At 38.4% G+C, this 26797-nt stretch overlaps 1 protein-coding gene across 5 annotated transcripts in view; it reads left to right on the top strand.

The window, feature by feature from the left end:
* The window catches only part of GPC3 (glypican 3), a 456076-nt gene that overhangs the window by 272520 nt on the left and 156759 nt on the right, over window positions 1–26797 (top strand). For 3 of the 5 annotated variants that reach the window (XM_025371942.1, XM_025371940.1, XM_025371939.1), the window contains one exon: window positions 19045–19178. In XM_025371942.1, the coding sequence (XP_025227727.1) occupies window positions 19045–19178 (134 nt within the window). Of the gene's footprint in view, window positions 1–14782; window positions 14852–19044; window positions 19179–26797 lie in introns of all 5 variants that reach the window. The other 2 variants (XM_025371938.1, XM_025371941.1) reach the window with 1 other exon arrangement.

Genomic DNA, 26797 nt, shown 5'->3' with positions numbered 1-26797 from the left:
CATATAAACCTATATAGTAAACTCTGTGGATATTTCTTCTTTCTTTTTCTTATTTTCTAGAGACAGGGTCTCACTCTGTTGCCCAGGCTGGAGGACAGTGGCACAATCATGGCTCACTGCAGCCTCCACCTCCTGGAATCAAGCAATCCTACCACCTCAGCCTTATTTCTTTATGTGAATTAAGTTACAGGATGCATATTGAAGGACTCCTTCTAGTGTTCCTTGTGGTATATATTTGCTAGTGATAAGCTCTCTCAATTTTTCTTTATCTGGGAATGCCTTATTTTCACTTTCATTTTTCATGTATACTTCTGATGATCATAGAGTTCTTGGGTGATGGTTTTTTCCTTTCAGTGCTTTGAATATATCATCCTGTAGCAGGACAAGCCACAGACGAAGTCCCTCAGACACCGGGTTAAAGAAGGAAGGGCTTTATTCAGCTGGGAGCTTTGGCAAGACTCACGTCTCCAACAACCAAGCTCCCTGAGTGAGCAATTCCTGTCCCTTTTAAGGGCTCACAACTCTAAGGGGGTCCACGTGAGAGGGTCGTGATCAATTGAGGAAGGAGAGAGTACGTGACTGGGGGCTGCATGCACCAGTAATTAGAATGGAACAGAACAGGACAGGGATTTTCACAGTGCTTTTCTATACAATGTCTGTAATCTATAGATAACATAACCAGTTAGGTCAGCAGTCGATCTTTAACTACCAGGCTCAGGGTGTGGCACCGGGTTATCTGCTTGTGTATTTCATTTCTGCCTTTTAGTATTTACTTCTTCTTTCTTTGGAGGCAGAAATTGGTCATAAGACAATATGAGGGGTGGTCTCCTCCCTTAATCCCATTGCCTTCTTGTGTTTCTACTTTCCAAAGAGAAAGCAACTATAGCCAGGTGCGGTGGCTCACATTTATAATCCCAGCATTTTGGGAGGCTGAGGTGGGTGGATCACTTGATGCCAGGAGTTTGAGACCAGCCTGGCCAACATGGTGAAACCCTGTCTCTACCAAAAATACAAAAATTAGCCAATCTTGGTGGTGTGTGCCTTGTAATTTCAGCTACTCGTGAGGCTGAGGCACAAGAATCGCTTCAACCCTGGAGGGAGAGGTTGCAGTGAGTTGAGATCACACCACTGCCCTCTAGCCTGGGTGACAGAGCAAGGTATTGTCTCAAAAAGTTAAAAAACAAGAAAAACAAAGCAACTGTTAATCTTATTGAGGGCCTTTTGAATGCAATGAATTACTTCTCTCTTGTTGCTTTCAGGATTATCTTTGTCTTTTGACATTTTGATTATTATGTATCTACTTGGAATTCACTGAGTTTCTTGGATGTGTGGATTAGTGTTTTGCATCAAATTTGGGAAGCTTTTAGCCATTATTTCTTGAAGTACTCTTTCTGCTCTTTTCTTTCTTCTCTCTCTGAAACTTCCATTATATGTGTGTTGGTACACTTACTGGTGTTCCACGGGATTCTGAGGTGCTACTTATTTTTCTTAATTCTTTTTTCTTTGTCTTCCTCAGATAGGAAAATTTAAATTGATCTATCTTCAATTGTGATTATTTTTTTCTTTTGCATGCTCAAATTTCCTGCTAAGCCCCATTAATGAACTTTTAATTTCAGTTATTACACTTCTCAATTCCAGAATTTCTGTTTGGTTCTTCTTAAAGAAAAAGAAAAGTAATTTCTATCTTTTTGCCTATCAAGGTATCATTCTCCTACCATCTTTTAGTTCTTTAGGCATTGTTTCTTTTAAGTGTTTGAATATATTTAAAATGGCTAATTTAAAGTTTTTTGTCTAATAAAGCCCATATCTGGGCTTTCTGAGAGATAGTGTCTGTTGATTGATTTTTTTTTTCCTGTGGATGGGCCATGCTTTCTTATTTCTTTACATCTCTTGTAATTTTTTTGTCAAAAACTAGATATTTAAAGAACATAATGTAGTGTCTTTGGAAATCAGATTCTCCCCTATCCTCAGGTGTTGTTGTTAGTGTTTGTTATTGTGGTGGTAGTTCTTATTTCTTTGTAACTTTTCTCGACCAATTCTGTAAAGTCTGTATTCTTTGTCATGTATACCCGTTGGAGTATTTGTTCCGTTAGCTTAGTGGTAGTGAGTTAATGATTGAACAGTGTTTTTCTTAACTTTCTGGAACCAGTAAATCTCTCAGTCTTTGCTGAAGTACTCTTTGTGTATGCTGGGCACACCTTTAACATTCAGCCTAGCAGTTGAAGACCCTGCCTTAGCCTTCATTTCCTTGCACAGAACCTCAAGGTCAGTCAAAGGTAGGGAATAGGGCCTTCTCAGATCTTTCTTGAGTATGAGTGTAGACTTGGGCATGCACACAGCCTTATGCTTGAGTGCAACCTACTAGATCCCCAGGAATATGCAGCTTTTATAGCACTTATGGACATCTCATTACCCAGATTTTCCTGTAAATTTTTTGGTTAGCCTATTATTTGCTTTAACTATTGTCCCCTTGCTTCAGGCAGCTACAAAGTTAAATAATTACCTCTAATTGAGGTCAGTAAATGTCCCCAGGGAAAAGGCTTTTGCACAGGTGAGCTCAATATCAGTTCAACTAAAAACAGCCTTGCAAATGGGGTATTTTAGGTAACCATCAGACAAGTCAAATAATTACAGTTTACTGAGTGTAGCTTTGAAAGAACTCCAACCTGTCAGGGTTCTCTAGAGGGACAGAACTAATAGGATAGATGTATATATGAAAGGGAGTTTATTAAGGAGTATTGACTCACATAATCACAAGGTAAAGTCCAACAATAGGCTATCTGCAAGCTGAGGAGCAAGGAAGCCAATCCAAGTCCCAAAACCTCAAAAGTAGGGAAGCTGACAGTGCAGCCTTCAGTCTGTGGCCAAAGGCTTAAGAGCCCCTGGCAAACCACTGGTGTTAAGTCCAAGAGTCCAAAAGCTGAAGAACTTGGAGTCTGATGTTCGAGGGCAGGAAGCATCCAGCACAGGAGAAAGATGAAGGCCAGAAGACTCAGCTAGTCTAGTCCTTCCACATTCTTCTGCCTGCTTTATTCTAGTCACACTGACAACTGATTAAATGGTGCCCACCGAGATTGAGGTTGTGTCTGCCTCTCCCAGTCCACTGACTCAAATGTTAATCTCCCTTGGCAACACCCTCACAGACACACCCAGGAACAATACTTTGCACCCTTCAATCTAATCAAGTTGACACTCAATATTAACCATCACAAACCCCATTCTGCTCCCTCCGGTGGCACCAGGATGCTAGATTTCACCATGAATGTGGGCTGCTAGTTTTCAAAAGTACTTCAGAGCTGGAGAAGAGGAATGAGAATAGGAAAGTTAAAATGCTACAGTGCCCACTGTTCCTACCGACATTCAGCCATTTTCTTGAATAAATGCTTCTCAGATTGCTGCAAATACTTTTATTAAATTCTAAAGCCCCAAAGAAGTTGGTTCTGAATGTTTTTGCCAATTTTCTCATTGCTTTTATGGAGGAGCGCTTAAAATACTGTCCAGCACATAGTAGGTGATGAATTAATATGTTATTCATAAATGCCATTTTATTTATTTATACATAATTTAATTTATAGTTTACTTATAAATTATTATTTTCAGATTATTTTGGATGTTAACGTAGAGCAGAGATTGTGGTACCAGGACTCTTTACATTCTTAAAAGCTATACGGGACCCCAAAGAGATGTCGATGGAGTTATATCTATTGTTATTTGCTGTATTAGACATTAAAACTGGGAATATTAAAAGTATTTACTTACTAATTCATTTAAAGTTAATAATAAAGGAATCAGACACTCATATATATTTTTTCAAGATATGCTTTCCAAAATAAAATACTTTAGTGGGAAGAATAGCATTGTTTTACATTTTTGCAAATCTCTTTAATTTTTTCCTTAATGGTAGACAGCTGAATTTTTGTATCTTCTTCTGCACTCAATCTGATTTGACTGAGGAAAATTTGATCTCGCAAATATATACAGTTGGAAGAAGAACTGTGTCCTAATACCCTTTTTTGACAATTAGGGATATTTTCTCTGATACTATACAAGAAGTTGGCAAGTGATAGTTTCTTAAAGGTTAGTTACAATATGGAAGCTGCAAACATATCAATTGACTTTTCATTTTCTGTTATGTTAAAATCTATCTTACACTTTGGGTGAATTATTAGTCATTGTGTGATTTTTGCATCATGATGCCTTGGTCATTTGAAAACTTTTGGCTCACTGACTTATGCAGATTTTCCAAATATTAACACACTTCGTTGTATAACATCAAAACTCATATTCATTAGTGTCACCACTGTTCTCATCAGAAAAGCCTTTAGGTATTGGGAAGCTGTCAAGTTTCATAGTGGAAGATAACAAGTTTTCCCAAATTCTAATTTTTGCCTGAAAGTGCAAATTCTGTCATTGGCTATGCACACTGTCAGTTGTTTCCCTTGAAGTAACAGGCTTGTTTTGTTCATTTCCAAGAAAATGCCTACAAAATACTTGAGTTTGAATAAGAGTTTGTCTGTCAGTTTTTCTTTCAAGTAAAAATAGTGTTGCATTTAAAGTGTTTAGTTCATCTCACAAGTCAATCACACTTGTGCTTTTCCTCTAGATGACCATCATACTTTAGTATATACCAGAAGTACTTTATGTATACTTCCCATTTCATCATACATAATATCAAAAAAGACATGTAGTCAAGGGTCAAGATTTGATAAAATTAACTTTTACTGCCTCTTCAAGTACATTCTTAAGTGAAACTAGCTTTTTAAAAAATGTGTGTGCTTGGCAGTGAAAACTACAATGACTACTATTGCAGTTTGGTGTCACTACCCTGACTCATGATAAGGTGCAAGCAGTTTTACCCACCATAGCTTTTGCATCAGTGCAAATGTCATCACATTTGTTTAAGGTAAAACCATTAATTTTAACAATGTTATTTAACACTTTGAATATTTCAACACCACTCATGTTTTTTTTTCCCCCCAAAGCTTTCACATAATAGATCTTCTTCAATGATTAGTTAGTGCTTAATACTGGATGAATATAAGCAAAACAGCAATTCCACCCCAAATCTGTAGATTTGTCCATTTATAAGGCAAAAACACATTCTGCAGAAGAAACATTAACTAAAGAGGGCTTTATGTTTGTGGGTAAACCTTTTATTTGATGAGTTTGTTTCTCCATCCTTGGAGAGTGGCATGATTTTTTCTATGACTTTTCACCCAGCAGGTATTCAGTAATGTCAACTCTACAGGGGTTTATTTTTTATTTTTTATTTTTATTTTTTTTTGAGAGGGTGTCTCACTCTTTTCCCCAGGCTGGAGTACAGTGGTGTGATCTCGGCTCACTGTAACCTCCGCCTCCTGGGTTCAAGCAATTCTCCTGCCTCAGCCTCCCAAGTAGCTGGGATTACAGGTGCCTGCCACCAAGCCTGGCTAATTTTTATTTTTATTTTTATTTTTATTTTTTATTTTTTTTAGTAGAGACGGGGTTTCACCATGTTGGCCAGGCTGGTTTCAAACTCCTGACCTCAAGTGATCCTCCCGTCTTGGCCTCCCAAAATGCTAGGATTACAAGTGTGAGCCATTGCGCCAGCCTCTACAGGGATTTATTAGTTTTTTCACTATTGTGTGTACTTCTACAGCTAATATAATGCAGTAACTTACCCTATAGTATGTTTCAGTGCATTTTTCATTTCTATTTGGAAAAGCCATAATAAACACTTTTGACTTTTAAAGAGCTCATAACATTTACTTTGAATGTTTAATTTCATTTTCTTTAAACTCCAAATAATTAATTTCAAGATGACTCTATAATTTAACTTACACTCTAATATCCTATTCCAAAATGTTCTTTTGCATCAGAAAAATAAAATAAATTATGCATGTCTATAAGGTCAAAGAAAAGACAGCTTTTGTTGCATTTTTGTTTCTTAATTACAATTGTAATCTACAGAGGAGATCCCTCTCTTCCATGAGCCAGAACTCTGTGATAAGTTGTTTTGACATGTTTTTATCAGTTTTAGATGTAGACATTGCTGCTGTGGGTTGGTGAAGTAAGTCTTCTAATCTCCTTTTTCAAAGCCAGTCATCCATTCTTAAATATCAGAAAAACATGTTGCAAATAAATTGTATCTTATTGTATAATATGTCCAGTAAGTTGTAGAAAAAATTTAAAATTTATGTTCTTCAAAAAATATTTTAAAGTGTTATTGCAAAATAAGACTACAAAGTATGTTCACTTCATATATTTTCACATAGATACAAAACTTCTAGATTTCCAAATAACAATTTATTAAATGATAAGAAGGTTACAAAGATTATGGTATGCATAACCTAAATAGCCAATAAGAGCACTAAGTCCTGAGTATAAGTTAAACTCTGAAAATGCATGTATTTTTACTTGCTCCCTTAGAACATTCTAGAATGCACAAATACATATTTCAGAGCAGTGATATCATTTTACATCATGTTGCCTCTTGAAATTTCCTCTGTGTACTTGTGAGAGAATAAGAGTAAAAAGGACAAATAAAGTCTTAGTATTATTATGAAAATAGGTTTGCCTTTTAGGACCTCCCAAGAGGTCTCAGAGAACTGGAAGGAATGGATTGGAGGAGGTCAAAACTGGAGCTTTGGAGACCAATTAAGAGGCTGTTGGGATGGTCTATGTGGCAGTGGTTCTCCAACTTGTATGCATCAGAACCCCCTGGAGGGCTTGTTAAAAGCTGGGCTCTGCTCCCAGGATTTCTGATTCAGTAGGTCAAAGTCTGGCCCCAAAATGTGCATTTCTAACAAGTGCCCAGATGGTATTGATGCTGCTTGTTTTAGGACCACACTTTGAGAACCACTATGCTAGGGCCTTGCTAATCATCTCAGACTTCACCCCAGATCTGTTGAAGATGAAACTCTGTGAATAAGATTTTCAGGTGATTTGTATACACATTAAAGTTTGAGAAGCACTGCTCTAAGAGACAGTTGATGGAATCCTAGACCTAAAGATAGAGAAAAGTTCACAAATTGAAAGGTTATTTATAAGAGGCAATAAACAAGACTTCGTGTCTGGATGTAGAGAAGTTAGAGAGAGGGAGAAATCACCAGAAATTCTTTGGTTTCTTCTGGCTTGAGCAATTGAATAGGAGGTAATTCCTTTTCACTGGGACAAAGGACACAAGGAGATGAGTATATTTGGGGGAGTGGTATTTGAAATCAGTATTGAGTCGATTTACTACACAAAGTTCTCTTTTAACCTGCACATTGATGGTTTCACGTGGTTAAATAATAATGTCATGGACTCCTGGTGCTGCAAAGGGATTGGTAATGCATAAGAAGTGTTAGGCACACATGCAGGATTCTGCTTTCAGCTCAGACTCCGTTTGTGGCAGATATAAATTAGCAAAATGTAAGTCTCTTCTACATAAGGAGCATTTAAAACCTGTCTCCCTTCCCTACAGCATTCAGCCCCTCAGACACAAGCATGTGGGTATGAGACACAGCATAAACAGCCAAACTCATGTACCACCTATTGGTAATTTGATATTAGAAGAAGAGAAGAGAATATTCCAGATATTCCAGATCAGACCGGACCCAATTGTGTGACTGCCAGACTTGAGTAATTTCCATGTGCTTCCCTTTCAGGGACATATAGCTACCCATGTTCCTGACCAGCTGAGCCAGGATTATGACACAAAGCAGGCTGCAGAAGGAAGTAGTCCCCACTTAAGAATGAGTCAGGCCGGGCGCGGTGGCTCAAGCCTGTAATCCCAGCACTTTGGGAGGCCGAGGCGGGCGGATCACGAGGTCAGGAGATCGAGACCATCCTGGCTAACATGGTGAAACCCCGTCTCTACTAAAAATACAAAAAACTAGCCGGGCGTGGTGGCGGGCGCCTGTAGTCCCAGCTACTCGGAGGCTGAGGCAGGAGAATGGCCTGAACCTGGGAGGCGGAGCTTGCAGTGAGCCGAGATCGCCCCACTGCACTCCAGCCTGGGTGACACAGCGCGAGACTCCGTCTAAAAAAAAAAAAAAAAAAAAAAAAAAAAGAATGAGTCAAATTTCTATCTGGTTGGGGGAGACATTACACTTTCAACCATTGTTTCATTTGATCTTCACATTACAGCCAGGTCCAGCAGGCATTTTAATTATCTCCATTTTGCAGATGAGGAGGCTGAGTTTCAAGGAAAGTAAATGACTTATCTAGGGTTATTGAAATGGTAAGAGGATGAACTGACACTGGGCCCCAGGTATCCTGACTCCAAATTGTGTGTTCCTTTCACGATAATACCGTGCTGTAGTTCAACTTAGCAGCAGGCTGATCTGTAGGACATTTGTCCCTTTTTTGGATTCCAATTTACTTCAAGAACTAACTTGTATGAAATGTTCAAATAATAGCACTTGATTTCTTAAAATTGCTTGATTCTTAATACATTACAGATTATTAGTGAGCTTTTATCTTAATGGTCAAGAAATTAACAATGAGTCACGGCAAAATGTCTGAAAGGTGAGGAAAGAAAAAAACGCTTACATTGTCACCAGGTCTGTTCATTATCCTCTGTGCTCCATATCAGATCAATCAATAGTTAATTAATAATGATGTTCTTCCTGAAGTACAAGGTTATAAATTAATTTAATGCTCATATGCATATTTTCTGTAGGAAAAGTGAGAGGAAAATGCCTGCCATGCCCATCTCATTGTAAGAAAATGTATGTAATGATTACAAGCCTATAATAAGAATGGTTTGCTTAGCCAAATGTTTGTTCATTTCTGTTAATCAGTATTCATTTGAGCTACCTCCATGCAGTTTGTGGAAGCAGTGCAATCAGTTGAGTAGTGTGGCAGATTTAAATCAGTAATAAAAGCCCTGGGGAAATTAACAAGACAAAACATTAACCACAGACTAAACATTAACATATATTAGCATTTTTATTATACCTGTAGAATTGTTAAATGGGCACGGTTGCTACTATTAAAAAGTTTATGTTGTATATCACATAATTTCAATGTATATATTGTTTTTAAACTTTGAAGATTTAATTAAATGAAATTGTATAGTGGTATGATAGATGATTCAAGAGAATGAACTGAAATTCATCATTTTATTTTAACTGGAAAACTATGAAATTCCCACCCAACTCCACCTTCAGCCCCAAGGTACCACAAAGCAAATGCCACAGGTAATATTCATCCAAACTAGACAACTAGATCAGAGTTGATATTTAAATTGCATAACTCCCAGAGGAAGTTTTAGTTTTAATTCTTTAGGGTTCTGATGAATCCATCAATGATCCAAGACTAAATTTAAATGGTATTTGGCAACATTTCTCAGAAAAGCACTTTTTTTTCTAAGTTGAATGAACTTTCATTAACTGAATTCAAGACATTATAATAACACTTCAATTAAGAGAATGATATATTTGCATAAGCACAAACATTTAAATAAACAGAATGGAGTTCAGAAATAGATCCAAAATATGGCCAATTAAATTTAAAGAAATAAAAAATTGAAGTAACTAAATGAGGAATGATCTTAACAAATTGTACTGAAATAATCTGATAAATATTTGGAAAAACATAATCATTATTTCTTGAGTGTTAAATAATTTGGAAAGTTTGACAAGTTAATCAGATAAACAAATGGATAGCATACATGACAGATAAACAGAGCATACACATTATTTTTAAATACCAGAGAAAAATATTTAAAGGAAAAGCATTAGGCCTAAAAATGTCATTAACTTTGTGAAAGTAGAAATCCAACAGGTCATATGATTTAAGCACTGTGAAATGAAGTAGAAATGTCAGTGAAAGGGAAATCAACAGGTAATATCTAGCCATGTACAAATTTTATTTAAGATCAATTTATTTTATTTCTTTTTAAAATATTTTCAGCTTTTATTACAGATTAGAGGGTACACTTGCAGATTTGTTACATGGGTATATTGTACGACACTGAAGCTTCGGGTCCCAATGATCCCATCAACTAGGCCGTGAAAACAGCAATCTTTACATCACACAATATACAAAAATTAACACAGAATGGGTTAAATACCTCATCATAAATGTACAAACGGTAACAGTTCTGAAGAAAATATGTCTGTGACATTGCCATATGGAAAGACTTCTTTGGATGGAAAACAGCATCAATCATAAAGCTGCAAAAATAGATAAAATCAAGTTCATCAAAATTTTTTAAAAAGTGTTCTGTGCAAAAGGCATCACTAAGAAAAGGGAAAAACCAGATACTGGGAGGGAGTATTTACAAAACATATATTTGAAAATGAAACGACAAGATTTGAGTAAACAGTGCAGCTTTATTCACAAAAGCAAAAATGTGGAAACTACCCAAATGTGTAAACATATTTGGTATATTTATTCAACAATTAAAAGAACAAACTATGGTAAACCACCAACATAGAGTTCCTCAAAGAAAAAATTATCCTGAGCAAAAAAGCAGAAACAAATATGTAAATACTGAATCTATCCATATTTATTTTCTATATTTCTATTCTTTCTTTCTGTTATCAATCTAATCCTAAAAAAGACAAATCTCATCTGTAGTGATTAAAATGTCAGTCACTATAAAATTATGACAATATTTTATGCATTATGAGGTAGTGTTTACACATGTGTATACATTTACAAATCTCATCAAACCACAATTCAGGGATGCATTTTATTTTATGTATATTGGGTCTTAAAACATTCAATTAAAAAAAAGAGTATGTCAACCAAAAGAGCTAATGTGCTGCAGCATAAACTCTGCCCCCCCATTAAAAATTATCTCTGAAAATGACTAACACACGATTAACTATATTAATTATACTTAATAAGACACATGACATAACCTTTATGTAAAACAACTGTCTATGCTTTCCATGTATTTGCTTAATCTCCATATATTCTACATCTTATGATTCTTATTTTCAGAACTTCTCCACTGAAGTGACTCATGTCATCATTATCAATCATTTAAATTTACTAAACACAGTGCATACTAGGTCCTCATCTTGCTGAATCTCTCCAGGTTGTTAAACCCAGAATATTGATCTGGGTTTTCTCCCTTTGGATATTTTAATTACACTGGTGTTACATAAGGACAGGATTCTCCTACAAAATATTAAATATATGTTTCAGAAACATAAAAACATCACAGTTTCAAATAACCTTTTTTTTTTTTGGATTCAGGGAGTACATGTGCAGGTTTGTCATATGGGCATATTGCATGATGCTGAGGTTTGGGGTATGGATGGTCCCATCACCAGGTAGTGAGCATAGTACCCAATAGATAGTTTTTTAGCCCATGTCCCTTTTCCTCCTTCTCCCCTCTTGTAGTTCCCAGTGTCTGTGATTCCCATCTTTATGTCCATGTGTATTTAACATTAAGCTCCCACTAATAAGTGAGAACATGTGGTATTTGATTTTCTGTCCCAGCATTACTTTGCTTAAGAAAATAGTCTCCAACTGCATCCATGTTGCTGCAAGGAGCAATATTTCATGCTTGTTTGTGGCTGAGTAGTATTCCATAGTGTATATGTACAACATTTTTTTTATCCAGTCTGCTGTTGATGAGCACCTGGGTTGATTGCATGTCTTTGCTATTGTGAATAGTGCTGTGATGAACATATGGGTGCAGGTGTCTTTTTGGTAGAATGATTTGTTTTCCTTTGGCTATATACCCAGTAATGGTATTGTTGAATCAAATGGTAGTTCACCTCTTAGTTCTTTGAGGAATCTCCAAACTCCCCTCCGCAGTGGCTGGACTAATTTACACTCCCACCAGCAATGTGTAAATGTTCCCTTCTCTCTACATCCTCACCAGCATCTGTTGTTTTGAGACTATTTAACAAAAGCCATTCTAAATTCTGTGAGATGATATCTCATTGTGATTTTGATTTGCATTTCTCTGATGATTAGTGATGATAAGCATTTTTTTCATATCTTTATTGGCCACTTGTATGTCTTCTTTTTTTTTTTTTTTTTTTTTTTTTTTTTTTTTTTTTTTTTTTTTTGAGACGGAGTCTCGCTCTGTCACCCAGGCTGGAGTGCAGTGGCCGGATCTCAGCTCACTGTAAGCTCCGCCTCCCGGGAGGCTTGAGCTTACAGGCTTGAGCCACCGCGCCCCGCCAATTGGCCACTTGTATGTCTTCTTTTAAGGAGTGTCCGTTCATGTCCTTTGCCCACTTTTTAATGGGGCTATTTGTTTTTTGCTTGTTGATTTATTTAAGTTCCTTATAGATTCTGGATATTAGGCTTTTGTCAGATGCATAGTTTGCAAATATTTTCTCCCATTCTGTAGGTTGTCTGTTTACTCCCTTAATAGTTTCTCTTACTGTGCAGAAGCTCTTTAGTTTAATTAGGTTCCACTTGTCAATTTTTGTTTTTGTTGCAATTGCTTTTGAGGATTTAGCCATAAATGCTTTGCCAAGGGTGATATCAAGAAGTGTATTTCCAGGCCGGGTGCGGTGGCTCACGCCTGTAATCCCAGCACTTTGGGAGGCCGAGGCAGGCGAATCACAAGGTCAGGAGATCAAGACCATCCTGGCTAACACGGTGAAACCCTGTCTCTACTAAAAATACAAAAAATTAGCTGGGCGTGGTGGTGGGCACCTGTAGTCCCAGCTACTCGGGAGGCTGAGGCAGGAGAATGGCATGAACCCAGGAGGCGGAGCTTGCTGTGAGCTGAGATTGTGCCACTGCACTCCAGCCTGGGGAACAGAGTGAGACTCTGTCTCAAAAAAAAAAAAAAAAAAAAAAAAAAAAAAAAAAAAAAAAAAAAAGAAGTGTATTTCCTTGGTTTTCTTCTAGGATTTTTATAGTTTGAAGTCTAATATTTAAGTCTTTAATCTATCCATCTTGAGTTAATTTTTATATATGGTGAAAGATAGGTGTCCAGTTTCAATCTTTTGCATATGGCTAGCCATTTATCCTAGCACTGTTTATTGAATAGGGAGTCAACTTTGCCAAAGATCAGATGGTTAAACATCAGAATTTTTTTAAATGTAGGAATTACCAAAGATTTTGTAGTCGACCCAATAATCTGAATTCTGGAGCCAGGGTCAAGGGACATCCTGCAGGCAGCAAGTGGCAGGCTAGACCTACTTGGGAGCCTCCTCTTCCATAGAATTTGACATGCAGTGCTTTCGTATGGTTACTAATTGACTCTTACTTGGCAGACCAAAGAATTTAAATCATCCCACTATTGGCTTACTGCCACTTGAAATACTACCTGAAACCTAAGTTAAAATTGAATGTCAGTTTTCTGTTGAACAACTTTAGCCATTTCTTGGAATATGTTTAGAGGATTTTTCATCATTATTACTATCCTCCAATTATAGGTAAGGTGTCCACATAACCACAGACCTGGGCCACACCCAATACTGGGAAGCCCCAGAGCCTATGCCAGTGACAGAAATCCATGACATGGGAAAATCGAAAACAGAAACATAGGTTTTAGAGTCAGACAGACCAGCATTCAAGTCCCAGCTCTACCATTTACTAACATTGTGACCTTGCTTTTAAGTTCCCCAACTTTTGTGAGCTTCAGTTTCCTTATATCTAAAAATGGGGCTAATAATACCCATCCTGTGTAATCCCAGCGCTTTGGGAGACCAAGGTGGGCAGATCACTTGAGTCCAGGAGTTCAAGACCAGTCTGGGCAACATGGTGAGAGCCCGTGTCTAGCTACATTATCTAGGCATGGTGGTGTGTGCCTGTAGTCCCAGCTGCTCAGGAGGCTTAAATGGGAGGATTACCTGAGCCTGGGGAGATCAAGGCTGCAGTGAGCCATGACCACACCATGGCACTCCAGCCTGGGCAACAGAGCAAGACCCTGTCCCAAAAAAATAAATAAATAAGTAATACCTGCTCTGTATACCTCAGAGCATTGTTGGTAGGACTGAGTGAAGAGAATGGAGAATGGATGTAGAAGTTATCTATGAAGCACTAGGTTGAAATAGGGTATTGTGTAAGAAACGTGAAGTGTTGGTATTGTTGAGAAGCTTTCGATATAGGCTTTCTTTCTCTGTTCAGTCATCTGGAGTAAAAGATCAAGTCTGAATTTTTTTGTCACTTGAGAGTTCCCAGAACCAACAGTGAATAGGGGCCTGAGAATGGCAGTTAGATTTTAACCAATGGAGTAGCTGCATTTCTTGACATGTTCATTATAAGGTATAGGAGTGAATTATATCAGACCAAATTTTTGCATGATTTCAGAGTCTTTGGTAATAATGGGATTCAGGACACACCACCCCAAAATATGGCACCTTTGCATTTAAGAAAACCCCCAAAACAAGAAAGTCACTCTCACGTTCCCCTCACCCTTCTCCCCTGAAGCAGGTCATAAAACCTAACTGACCCTCTTCTGAAGTATATCATAAGACCGTCATGTGAGAGGTACCCACCCTATACCCAGGAGAAAGAAACATCTTTACCTCCAAAGTTACAGGGACACAAAGAAAAATCTGAAGAAACTGCCCTGGCTAAGTTTCCCCCAGTTTATTACCATTCAGTTATAACCTCTTTGTCCAATCACAATTCACTACTCTCCATTTCCTTAACAAACTTAGCATAAAAATCCACAGCTTTCACCATTTCTTTGGGTCTTCCTTTCTAAAGGATCTTGTGTGACGTAAAACTTATATTAAACATATTTGTATGGATTTCCCTTTTTAATTTGTCTTTTATTAGAGGTGCCTCAGGCATAGGTCAAGAAAATAAAATTTTCCCTGCCCTGCAATAACATACTCCATTCAGAAAGTAATTTTCACCTTTTTTTTTTTTTTTTTTTTTTGAGGAAACTGAGAAGAAAATACGGCACTTCAAATATCCTATCTTCCTCCTGTGTATAGGACTAGAGTTACAGGTAGAGTGAAGCTATGGGACCAGGTCACAGTGAAGTCCTGGTGTGGGTGAGAGGTGAAAGTGGGGTGGTAGGCCAGGTTTCTTGATGCCCAGCCTACTGGGCTCTGCATGATCTAGACCATGCTTGTCCAACCTGCAGCTTGCAGGCTGCATGCAGCCCAAGATGGCTTTGAATGTGGCCCAACATAAATTCATAAACTTTCTTAAAACATTATGATATTTTTTGGTGATTTTTTTTTCTAGCTCATCAGCTATCGTTAGTGTTAGTTTATTTTATGTGTGGCCCAAGACAATTCTTCTTCTTCCAATGTGGCCCAGGGAAGCCAAAAGATTGGACACCCCAGATCTATACCTTGCTGGGTCCCAGCAGTGTATTTTCCTTATGTAGGTGCAAGGATGGTGCTTCTGGATCCTGGCAGAAAAGAATGATGCTAAGGTTACTAAAATGTCTTCCTGGCCGGGCATGGTGGCTCACGCCTGTAATCCCAATACTTTGGGAGGCCCAGGCAGGTGGATCACGAGGTCAGGAAATCGAGACCATCCTGGCTAACACAGTGAACCCCATCTCTACTAAAAATACAAAAAATTAGCTGGGCACGGTGGTGGGTGCCTATAGTCCCAGCTACTCGGGAGGCTGAGGCAGGAGAATGGCGTGAACCCGGGAGGTGGAGCTTGCAGTGAGCTGAGATTGCACCACTGCACTCCAGCATGGATGACAAAGCGAGACTCTGTTTCAAAAAAAAAAAAAAAATTATCTTCCTGGCCTGGATATGGTCAGAGGCCCTGCCTTCTTCTTATGTTTCAGGACTTGTAACCCTGCAGAACACTATTGCTTTCCTTGTCATAAGTCTGGCACATAAATAAAAAACACCTTTAGGAATCACGGTCTATGGAAAACAAAAAGGTTTTATACTCCAGTCTTTTGATAGAGACACTCACCTATCCAATAAATTCCCTCCAACTAACCAAATTTAAAGGTAGCAGCATCCTTGACTAGATACATTAGTCAGTGAAAGGAAATTGGATTGCACTACTTATTTAAGAGCCTAAAATTTTTGGGCAGGATACTGATTTCTAAAATGCCACTTGAGAGGCTGACTTCTTCAGTAGGGGCTGCTGAAGAATAAGACTCAAGTCTCCCAGCATAGCCCGACGTTTCCCTAGTGTGAAGCTGAAAGGACTTCTTTAATGTGAATGCTGCATCTCTTTGTAAGTTATGTTTTCTTTTAGTGTCCACTTCTCAAAATAAGCTCATAATATTCACCTATAGCTCACATAGTGTGGAGGTGAAAGATGTAGGGAGAAGGGCCCAAAGGAGGGAATATATTTGACAAATGCTTTGTATATGAGAAGAATTTGCTTCATGGTAGATTTGTGGAAGAAAATGCAGCCTGTCTGATAAGATATGGCACATTTCAGATGGAGGAGTAGGGTTATTGGCAGGACACCATTGTTTGCCCTTTACCCCACACAGAGCCTTGGAAAGCTGGCTTGATAATACCACATTGGGTGGCTTGGGAAGAAAGGTCAGATTGCAGAGTGGCGACATTATCATTTATTCTTAACCTTCCTACTTTTGCCTCAGCTGCACCCCTTTCCAGTAGGTTGGGGCTGGCGAGTGGGGGGAGGGGGTCAAAAACTTTAAAGTCTTGCTGTGGACCAGATACTATTCACTGATACAAAGGGCTGACTTTCAATGGGGAAGGAGATTTCACAGCTGTGGGTTGCAAGTAGACAAGTTACTGTGAAAGATGTGTGAAAGATTTGATTTTGGTGCTGGATTGGGAACAGGTGTAGGTCAAGAGAATGTGTACTGTGCTCCAGAATGTGCCAAGAATACTTTGATCCTAGTGAAATAAGTTCTCACATGAATGTTTGTTCACAGAATAATAGACATTAATGGAACAAACATCAAGGTTTTGTTCCATGAAATTTCACCTGCATTTTCACAAAGTAAACATGTATATGTCTTCAGATAGAAAGTGGTAATACATAGTCTGCCCTCATTTATTTGGCATCTGCATTATATGCTTTGAAAATGAATGGAACTTAACTCTCCAGTCCAGCTAGGTAGGCCCCGACCTAAAGCACCCTACCAGACTGCTACTAGTTAAGGCATATTCATGGAATGCACACACTTTGTTTGAAATTAATATTAGCCCAAGTCACATAGCATTACATAAGCACATCTGAAAAATTCAGTATCATGCATTCCAAAGCTAAATTGAATGTCTTTAAGTGTCTTCGGCTTTTGTTTTATTCCCATTAAGATAAACCATTGAGTATAGCTCATCTGAATATCAAACTATAGATGCTATCTTTTATAAATGAAGGTGATGCTACTCTGATTCTAGATTTTTTTTCTAATTCAATAATGTATTTATATGAAAAGCCTTCCAAAGCTGTATAAATAGATAACTTAGTAAATGCTGTCAGGACCATCTTGAGAAATCCAGAAGCTGGGATTACCACACAGAGCCCATGGCTTATAAGTAGAGTGCTGAGCTGAGGCTGATAATAGAAGATTCTTTCAATTCGCTTCAATTAATTCACCTAACAGTGCACAAAATCCAGTCTGAATAGCGTGGAAATATAAAAGTGACAAACATACAACCCTTCTCCTTGCCAAATATTTCTAATATTTTTCCTGAAGTTTACAGTCTATATATTTACCTTGGCTACGTTGGGTGGCTATGTTTTTGAGCACCGGTAATTCTTTATATTTTTCTACAATGTACAATGTAAGCCACTGGAAGGTCAAGCATTATCTGCTAGGAAGGCAATACCACATAAACTTTGAAATCAGACAAATGGGTTCTAAGTCAGACAAATCAGTCCGCTGTTTATTTGCCTCATGCAAGTCACCTAACTCCCTAAGCCTCAATTTCCTCATCTCTAAAATGGGGATGATAATCGTTGGCATAGTGTCTGGCACAAGGGAGATATATAAGAATGTTAATATTCATATTTCTTTATATGGAAGTTCATTTAGGCTTTTGCTTGAACGTGAAAAAAGTAGCAAATCTAGTAATAATTAAACCAAAAAAATCGAGTAGAATGGAGCTAAGTAAGAAAGATTATACCATTTTTAAAAAAGTATTGCTATATGAGTATAAAAGAGGTCAGCTTTAGAGAGAGATATCCAATAAATATTTTTGAATGAATGAATGAGAAAAGATAGAAGGAAGAAAGGGAGGGAAGAAGGGAGGAAAGAAGGAGACAGGGAGGAAGGAAGAAAGGGAGACTCGAGCAATTATGTTTTTAAAATACTTTTAATCCTGAGCTTATTTAATGATATATGATTCATAGGTGATTACGCTTGCTTATTTATTTATTTATTTATTAGAAACAGGATCTCCTTCTATTACTCAGGCTGGAGTGCAGTGGCACAATCATGGCTCACTGCAGCCTTGACCTCCTGGGCTCAAACGATCCTCCTACCTCAGCCTCCTGAGTAGCTGGGACTACAGGTGTACACCACCATGCCTGGCTAAGTTTTTACTTTTTGCAGAGACTGGGTCTTGCTGTGTTGCCCAGGCTGGCCTTGAACTCCTGACCACAAGTGATCCTCTTGCCTCAGCCTCCCAAAGTGTTGGAATTACAGGTGTGAGCTGCCTGTCACTGGCTACTGATTGGTTGACTTGCCTTCTTCCCTTGGGCATTTTTAGGAAAGCCAGATGAGCAACCACACTTTTTATCAGAGTACCTTAGCTTGGGTCTTATATCAAAATACTCATAGAAATTGGGAGCACTCTGTGCTTGGGAGGCAGCTCTTCTATTAACTGGCTACACAACCCTCATCTTCTGCACCAGTTCTTCCTAAATTTTGCAATTCCCTTTTGTGAACTTCTTCATATGTATTAATACCAAATGCCATTAAAAGGTATGAATAGCATGAGGCCTGTGTTGGCGGTCCTCTCAAATGTATACTTCACTATAGAAAAAAAAGCCATTTTTTTATCTTAGGAAATCTCTGAATAGGCTGTATTCAGAATGGGATCCCCATTCTCAGTCTCCAGCCTTCTTTCCACCAATGGTTCTTTGCCTTACAAGCTTATCACCTTTTTTGACTCTAGTCATAGCTTTGTTCTGCTATTTAAAATTGGGGGAAGAAATTGAAGTGCCTTTCAGAATTTGTTTCTACTATCATATCTGCACAAGTATCATATAATTATATTGCATTTCTTTTTTCAGATTGGCAAGTTATGTGCCCATTCTCAACAACGCCAATATAGATCTGCTTATTATCCTGAAGATCTGTTTATTGACAAGAAAGTATTAAAAGTTGCTCATGTAGAACATGAAGAAACCTTATCCAGCCGAAGAAGGTGAGAGGTTTCTTTTTTCTTTATTCCAGCATACAATTAGCAATTGTATTTTAAGGTCAAAAACCACTAGAGTGAAACTTCTTAAATACATGTTATTTAGTTCTTCTGAGTAGAGTGCTTGATTAATTAAATTTTATCATCTGTCAATGTTTTAAAAAAGATATAGTATTATATCCAAGCCATATTTAAATGTAAATTTACTGTTCATAAATATCTAGTACAGCAATATGTGTGGAAAGGACTTCCCTATTCAAGATCTTTAATTGATTAAGCAAAATAGTTTCTGCTTACAATCTTGTCTCACAATTTCTTGGCTTGCTTTGTAGCTTTTCCCATTATTAACAGTGAGTCAGAGGTAAATTCACCAGAGAGAAGCTGGTGAGACACATTCATGTGTATACACACACACACATACACAGACACTGCACACTTTACGCACTCTTTTAAAAATGATAAAATGAAGGATCTGGTTCCTGGTTCTTAAAACAACAGTCAAGGGACAAAATCCAGGTTTGTTTCTTGTTCTCTTCATCCATTCTCCCCTGATCCAGGTTCCCTCTATCCCCATTCTATTTTTTTGATTACAATAAAGGGGTAGAAATTGGATCAAAAGCCCAATACAACTCTAGAAGAACTGCCCTACCTGAAAAGACTGCACATATAGCCAGCCCTACCACTGGCTCAAGAATAGCTAGACATGAGTTGTTCCTATTAACCTTGAGGGGGTTAGGTGAGATTGGCCTATAGATAGAAAATAAAGAAAGGAATTATGTAACATCCCAGATTTGGGTTAAACTATTCCATTCCTCTCATTTTCCTATAGGGGTTTCTGAGATGGTAATTCTTAGCGTGATCTGATACAATTTAGGATGAAAGAAGGCAGTAATGCAACTTAGCAGAGTTCCCCTACTGAAGCATTTTGGAAAGTCCTCATTTCTTCTCTTTTGTTGACTTCCAATCTGATGGATTCCTAGTTTCCCTGTAGCAGCTATTTTAAAATGTGATTCCAGGACTTCTGGGAGTCCCAGTGACACTTTCAGGGCACCTATGAGATGTTCCTTTTGCTAATTACATATTTGTGTGAAACTGGATATTGTTCATATACTTCAACCAAAACAATTTATTACAACATATTAAATGCAGAAGTCAATAGGAGAATCTACCTATCCCCTATCAAGCCAGACAGTAGAGACAGCTTGCAAAAATGAAAAATGATACCATTTTTCTCACTATTATCATAAAATGTTATTAATATTTATGTTAACATGTAATGGGCCCATAATTGCTAGTTTCAAATTAATAATAAATTTTAAATTTAAAAAAATTCTAAAACAGTAAATATCAATAAATATATATAATATAAACAAAAGCTCTTCGGGATCCTGAGGCTGCAGTCATTCAAAATGTCGATGGAGTCTAGAGGACCAACTTCCAAAGTGGCTCACTTACAAGTGTAACAAGTTAGTGCTGGTTGTTGGAAGGAGGTCTCAGTTCCTCACCATATGGACCACGTGAATGGCCTCAGGACATGGCAGCTGGCTACACCACAATAAGTGATCCATGGAAGACAGCAAGGAGAAAGTTATAGTGTCTTTTATGGCCTAGTCTTTGAAGTGACACATCATCAATTTTGGCATATTTGATTTGTTAGAAGTGAGCCACTAATTCTTTGTGGTTTTTTGTTTTGTTTTGTTTTTTGAGACAGAGTCTTGCTGTGTCACCCAGGCTGGAATGCAATGGCGCCATTTCAGCTCACCGCAACCTCTGCCTCCTGGGTTCAAGCAATTCTCCTGCCTCAGCCTCCTGAGTAGCTGGGATTACAGGCGCCCACCACCACGCCTGGCTAATTTTTATATTTTTAGTAGAGACAGTGTTTCACCATGCTGGCCAGGCTGGTCTCAAACTCCTGACCTCAGGTGATCCACCTGCCTCAGCCTCCCAAAGTGCTGGGATTACAGGTGTGAGCCACTGCACCCAGTCAGTGAGCCACTAGTTCTAATCCATGCTCAAGGAGAGGGAGGAAATTAAGCTCCACCTCTTGAAGGGAGGAAAATCAAGGAGTTTGTGGACGTATTTTAAAACTACTTCAGGGCTCCCAACATCAAAATGTTTGAGAGCCATTTTCCTATAGCTTAGGGGTTCTTTGGAAAATTTTTGTCTTTTAGGCCATATATTAAGGCCCTCTTTTGCACCTGCCTGTCCTTTGTCCATTTTTCTCCATTGCATTTACTCTTGGACTGAACCACCTGAGGAATAAACTTCAGTTCATCTAAGGCATTGACCTTTAACTAGTGGCAACCCCTTCCATATTTGACTGAAGTGAAGATGATAGATAGGTAGATAGATACATGGCTAGATAGATAGATACATAGAAAATCCTCACTTAACTGTGTCTGTAAGTTCTTAGAAACTGCAATTTTAAGCAAAACGGCATATAACAAAACCAATTTTTTCCTCATCACCACTATAACAAAACGATGTTGAATGAAACCACGTTATTCAAAAACCTGTTGTACATTGTTTCACCAAGAACCTATAAATGACATTAAGTGAGGACTTACTCTATATGTGTGTGTGGGTGGGGGGTATCTTTATTCAATTCAGCAAAAATTTAGTAAACACTTGTTAATACCAAAATGTATACTAGGCACTGAAAATACAAAGACACAACCTATGCTCTCTAGCTCAGTTTAATGGGAAATAGACTTAAATACAAATAATTCCAAAACAGCTTTGTAAGTGCTAAAGCAAAAGAATGTCCAGAGTACAGAGGCAGCCTACAGGGAAAGACAGAACCTTGAGGCTTCATGGAGGAAGTGGTATATGAATTTGTAGCCGAATCACATGCGGAGCTTTTTCAAAATTAACACACCCACTCAGTCCCATTTTGAGATTACTCTGCCAACCTAGACACATTTATAAGTAGGAGGTTTATCCAGGCCTGTTGCTATGACTTCTGTCTTGGGCTCTGGGGAACTCATTCCCTTTCGCCTTAGTGGGGACAGCTGTATGTGTGTTGATTCCTCCAGGGAAAGAAGAAATTGATAAATGAGGTTTTGGCTGGCCACCGGATTTGGTACTTTGTTTAGATTCATATACATATATTTCTTTTTTTTTTTTTTTTTTTTTTTTTTGAGATGGAGTCTCGCTCTGTTGCCCAGGCTGGAGTGCAGTGGCCGGATCTCAGCTCACTGCAAGCTCCACCTCCCGGGTTTACGCCATTCTCCTGCCTCAGCCTCCTGAGTAGCTGGGACTACAGGGGCCCGCCACCTCACCCGGCTAGTTTTTTTGTATTTTTCAGTAAAGACGGGGTTTCATCGTGTTAGCCAGGATGGTCTCGATCTCCTGACCTCGTGATCCGCCCGTCTCGGCCTCCCAAAGTGCTGGGATTACAGGCTTGAGCCACCGTGCCCGGCCTCATATACATATATTTCTGAGACTGAGTCTCGCTGTGTCACCCAGGCTGGAGTGCAGTGGCACGATCTCAGTTTACTGTGACCTATGCCTCCCAGGTCAAAGCCATTCTCGTGAGCCACCACACGTGGCCTAGATTCATCCTCCAAGGAAAAGAAAAGATAGTAAGAAAAATTGACAAAGCCTGTAGAGTTGAGTAAATGATGGTCAGGCAGAGCTTCTTTGGGTGTGGGGAGCTTGAGCATGCCTAACGATGTTACTCACTTGTATTGAAACTGAAGCATTAGAATCTGAGATGGAGCCTTTCTTTGTGAATTCTCTGGCAGAAGAAGAAAACAAAACAACAAGAGAGTATCTGATTTTATTTAACTCCCTCAAATAGGCATTGTAACCCCTCTTAGGGAGAGAGGAGAAGTGGGAATTAAGATGATCTCTTGCTAAATGCACTGCCCCCTGCAATCTGATGTTATTAAGAGGGTTTGTTTTTGCAGTGTTAGTACCTCTATAAATCTCTCAGTATGTTTTCTGCACAGCATTTCACACTGTCCAGAAAAATATATGTGCCTCTAGCACTCCTCCTGCCCATGCCCAAGCTTCGTCCTCTGTTGTTAAAAATATGATAATTGCAAAGGAACCCTATTGTAGTATTCAGTCTGTGGAGGTTGTGAACAAGCTGTCTGAATCTGATTATGAGTTGAAAAGCCCTTTGCCTTATTAAAATAACAACACACAATGAAATGCAGGATTCCTTTGGTAGCATTCAGAAGTCATCTGTTTGTTTTGTCTGCCCCCAACTGGGTAGTTTGCAACACACAACTAATCTTAGAAATAGCTTAGTTCAATTTCAAGGCGATTTGATACTCAACTGGTGGTCTATGTGTGGGACTTAGTGTTCCTTTAAGGGATAAGTATTGAAAATATCTGTCATCAGATTTAAAACAGTGAGTGGAGAACAAGATGCACAACTAGTACAATCAGAAGAGAAGAAATCAGATCTTCACAGCCCCTTCTAACTTTCATATTTTCGGCACATCTCAGTTGTCAGCTTCTCCCTTCTTTGCCCTTCCAAATGTCTACTTCACTGCTTCCCTTATGATACTGTTTCCCTTGCCATGTTTATGCAATATACTGTTTGGTTGAGTACATGGACAATATTTTTCCATTGTTCAAATGCTGAATCTATGGTTGAATAGTTCATCTTGCATCTACATATACCAAGCTTTTGGCCCAACTGCTAACCTGTGAGAAAGTCACAGGGTCCTTCCACCCTTGTGAAATTATATCTACATATTCCAGCCCTCTCCTTCCTATGCTCCCCCTCCTCTACTTCCCCTCTGACTTGGTCTAAAGGGGCAATGGATCAGGTAACACTAGTAAATGACCTAGAAAGCAAAGAACAAAAGCTGATCTCAGCTCCCCTAGTCCAAAATCAATACCTACTCCCACCCACTCTGAACAAAACAACAAAGTATGTCCTGAGTGAATCAATGAGTTCTGGATCTAGTACAAGTCATTCTGCCCTAAATAGGCCTCTACTTCTTTTAACATTTGTCAACACCATCTCTATGCTTCACATTGTGTAAGGGTTAGGCTCTGAGGAATGAAGGAGCACCTAGCTTAGTTAGGGAGGGAAACATGCAAATGAATAATTTCCATACACTGGGGGTGAGTGCCAAATCAGAGCTATGTGCAAAAGAGTGGCAGTGTCACAGATGGGGAAGATAGCCCTTCTCCTGGGAGCATTAAGAAAGACTTCTTGGAAAAGGTAACTTTTGAGCTCAGCCTGAAGGATAAGTTCAAACAAACTCAGCAGATTGAGGAAGGAAAGGAGGGCATTCTGGGCAAAGGGAACACTGAGAAAAAGTATGGGCAAGTCTTTAGAATGGTAGAAAGCTCTAGTTTGGAATTAAACTGTGAAAGGCTCTCTCCAGCAGAATTAGGCATGATCTTATGTCATTCCTATTTTCGTTATTTTAGTTTAGGTACTTTTCTTGCATTGTCAACTTTTAAAAATAATAAGCTCATATTACTTTACATGAAGATAAAAAAATGAGCCTTAATAATAAAGGAAAAAAGTTCCAGGTCTGCAGTCAGGGATGAAAAACTGTTTTTAGTTGCAGTAATTTCCAATTAGTGCTGCTTTGATGCCTGCCGAAGCAAATCATTGCAAGAAAGCAAAGACAGTCCCCTCCCCTGCAACCAAAGAAGGGGAGGGATGATCCTCTTCAGGATGATGGAAGCCCTCCAGGGAAGATCACGTGCACTCAGCTGCCATATTTGAAAATGGCTTGTGCATGCAAAGGGGCCCTATCCTTTAGTTCCACATTTAACACATTGAATGGAAACCTCTAGGAAGAGACTTTTTCCTGAGCAGCCTGTCGTAAGCAAATGTTGGATCTGTCTGAGAGCCGTAGGTGTCAGAATTTGTATGTCAATGCTATGTTTGACATGTATGTATTAGAATAAAGTGGAATTACAGTCAAAGAACATTCCCTTCAATCAAATTGTTTTTCCCATCCCAGGCAACTAATTGTCCAAACTTTCTATCCTCTTTTTTTTCCCCTGGAACAATTCAGTTGAGCAGACTCTCTTAGTTCACAGGTGGAGATTCTTTTGTTGTCTGTCATGGGCTACTAGCACAAAGGAAAAAAATCTGGACTGTGTCATACATGGGTAGTTAACATGTCACTTAGTTTAGTTTCATGTGTCTTTCTTTAAAGAGAAAAATAGAAATATTCAACTCCTCTTTTAAAACTATAAGCAGAGGAATATAAATCTTTATTTAAGAAAATATTAAAATACACTTAATTCTTGTGCTGGAACAAGTTTAGAAAGGAATGACAGGAAGAGACAAAGAAGAGGAGAGATGAGAGAGGCCCAGTAAACTTGGTGGGAGGTAAACTACTTTTGTCACACTGCTGCTGTAGTGTCAGAGAACATTATCCCTTGTTGTTGCTGTCCTTTGAAAAGCTCATTAACTCTCCAACAGTTTGTAAAGTCTTCTTCCCTACTCTCCAAAACAGTATGTCTACACTTATTTTCAATAATCAGTTTCTTTTAGAGACCAAGATTTATTTTCTCACAGTAATTCAGAAGGTTTTCCATAAAGGAATGGTAACACTGTCCTTTGGGACTCTAAGATATTTGCCAGTTTGCGAACTGTGCTGGAGACCTACTCTTTGTTCTTCAAAAGGCAGGTACTGTCTCATCCCACAGGGCCTGGGAATTAGTTGAGAACCAGGATTTATTTAATTCTGAGGTTCTTCTAGTCAAATCTACCTTGGATTCTAAGTGGATTCTAATGGAGATCATACACACTAAGAACCAAAAAGAACTCAGAGAACAAGCCTATCAAGAAGAATAGGTGTTAAAGAAATAAATGTAAAACTTTACTCAAGAGAAAAATCTAGAGCAAAATACATTGAAATATTAACAGTGATTATCTATGTCTGGTGGGACAATGAATTTTTTCTCTTTCTATCTTTCTTTATTTTCTAAATTCTCCATAGTGAACATGTATTTCTTTTACAATGAGAAAGAAAACAAAATATTTTAGAAGATGGAGGAAGAAATATATTTGAACTGTTTACAGCTGTTGCAGCACTGAAGCGGCAGCTTTTACAAATTTCTCTTTTCTTCCCGCGCCACCTATATGTTTATTTTATTTGCATCCAACCTGGCTTTTCCCAACTTTCCTCCATGTTTCTTTTCATTCTTCCAAGGGGCATCCCTCCCCATAATAGAGAACCCTCTCTTTCTCTAAGACATATTTCTCACCTCTTCTCTACCCTTTCTTTTGAGGGGCAGGGGTAACAGCTTTATTGAGATTTAATCCACATACCATATAATCTATCCATTTAAAGTGTGTGATTCAATTGTTCTTAGTATATCCAGAGTTACGCAATCATCATCACAATAGATTTGGGAACATTTTCATCACCTCAGGAAGAAACTCTGTACCCTTTAGCTATCATTCCTCAACCTTCATCTCCCCAGTCCTAACCAACCACTAATCTACTGTATATCTGTATATATTTGCCTATTCTGAAGGTTTAACAAAAGTGGAATTATAGAATACATGGTCTTTCATGACTGGCTTCTTTCACTTAGCATAGCGTTTTCAAAGTTTACCCATGTTGTAGCACATTCAGAATTTCATTCCTTTTTAAGACTGAATAATATTTCATTGTATTTCATTATATATA

The sequence above is a fragment of the Theropithecus gelada genome, chromosome X, assembly GCF_003255815.1.
Source record: "Theropithecus gelada isolate Dixy chromosome X, Tgel_1.0, whole genome shotgun sequence".
NCBI classification, from domain to species: Eukaryota; Metazoa; Chordata; class Mammalia; order Primates; family Cercopithecidae; genus Theropithecus; species Theropithecus gelada.
This window is presented reverse-complemented; position numbering and strand designations above follow the sequence as displayed.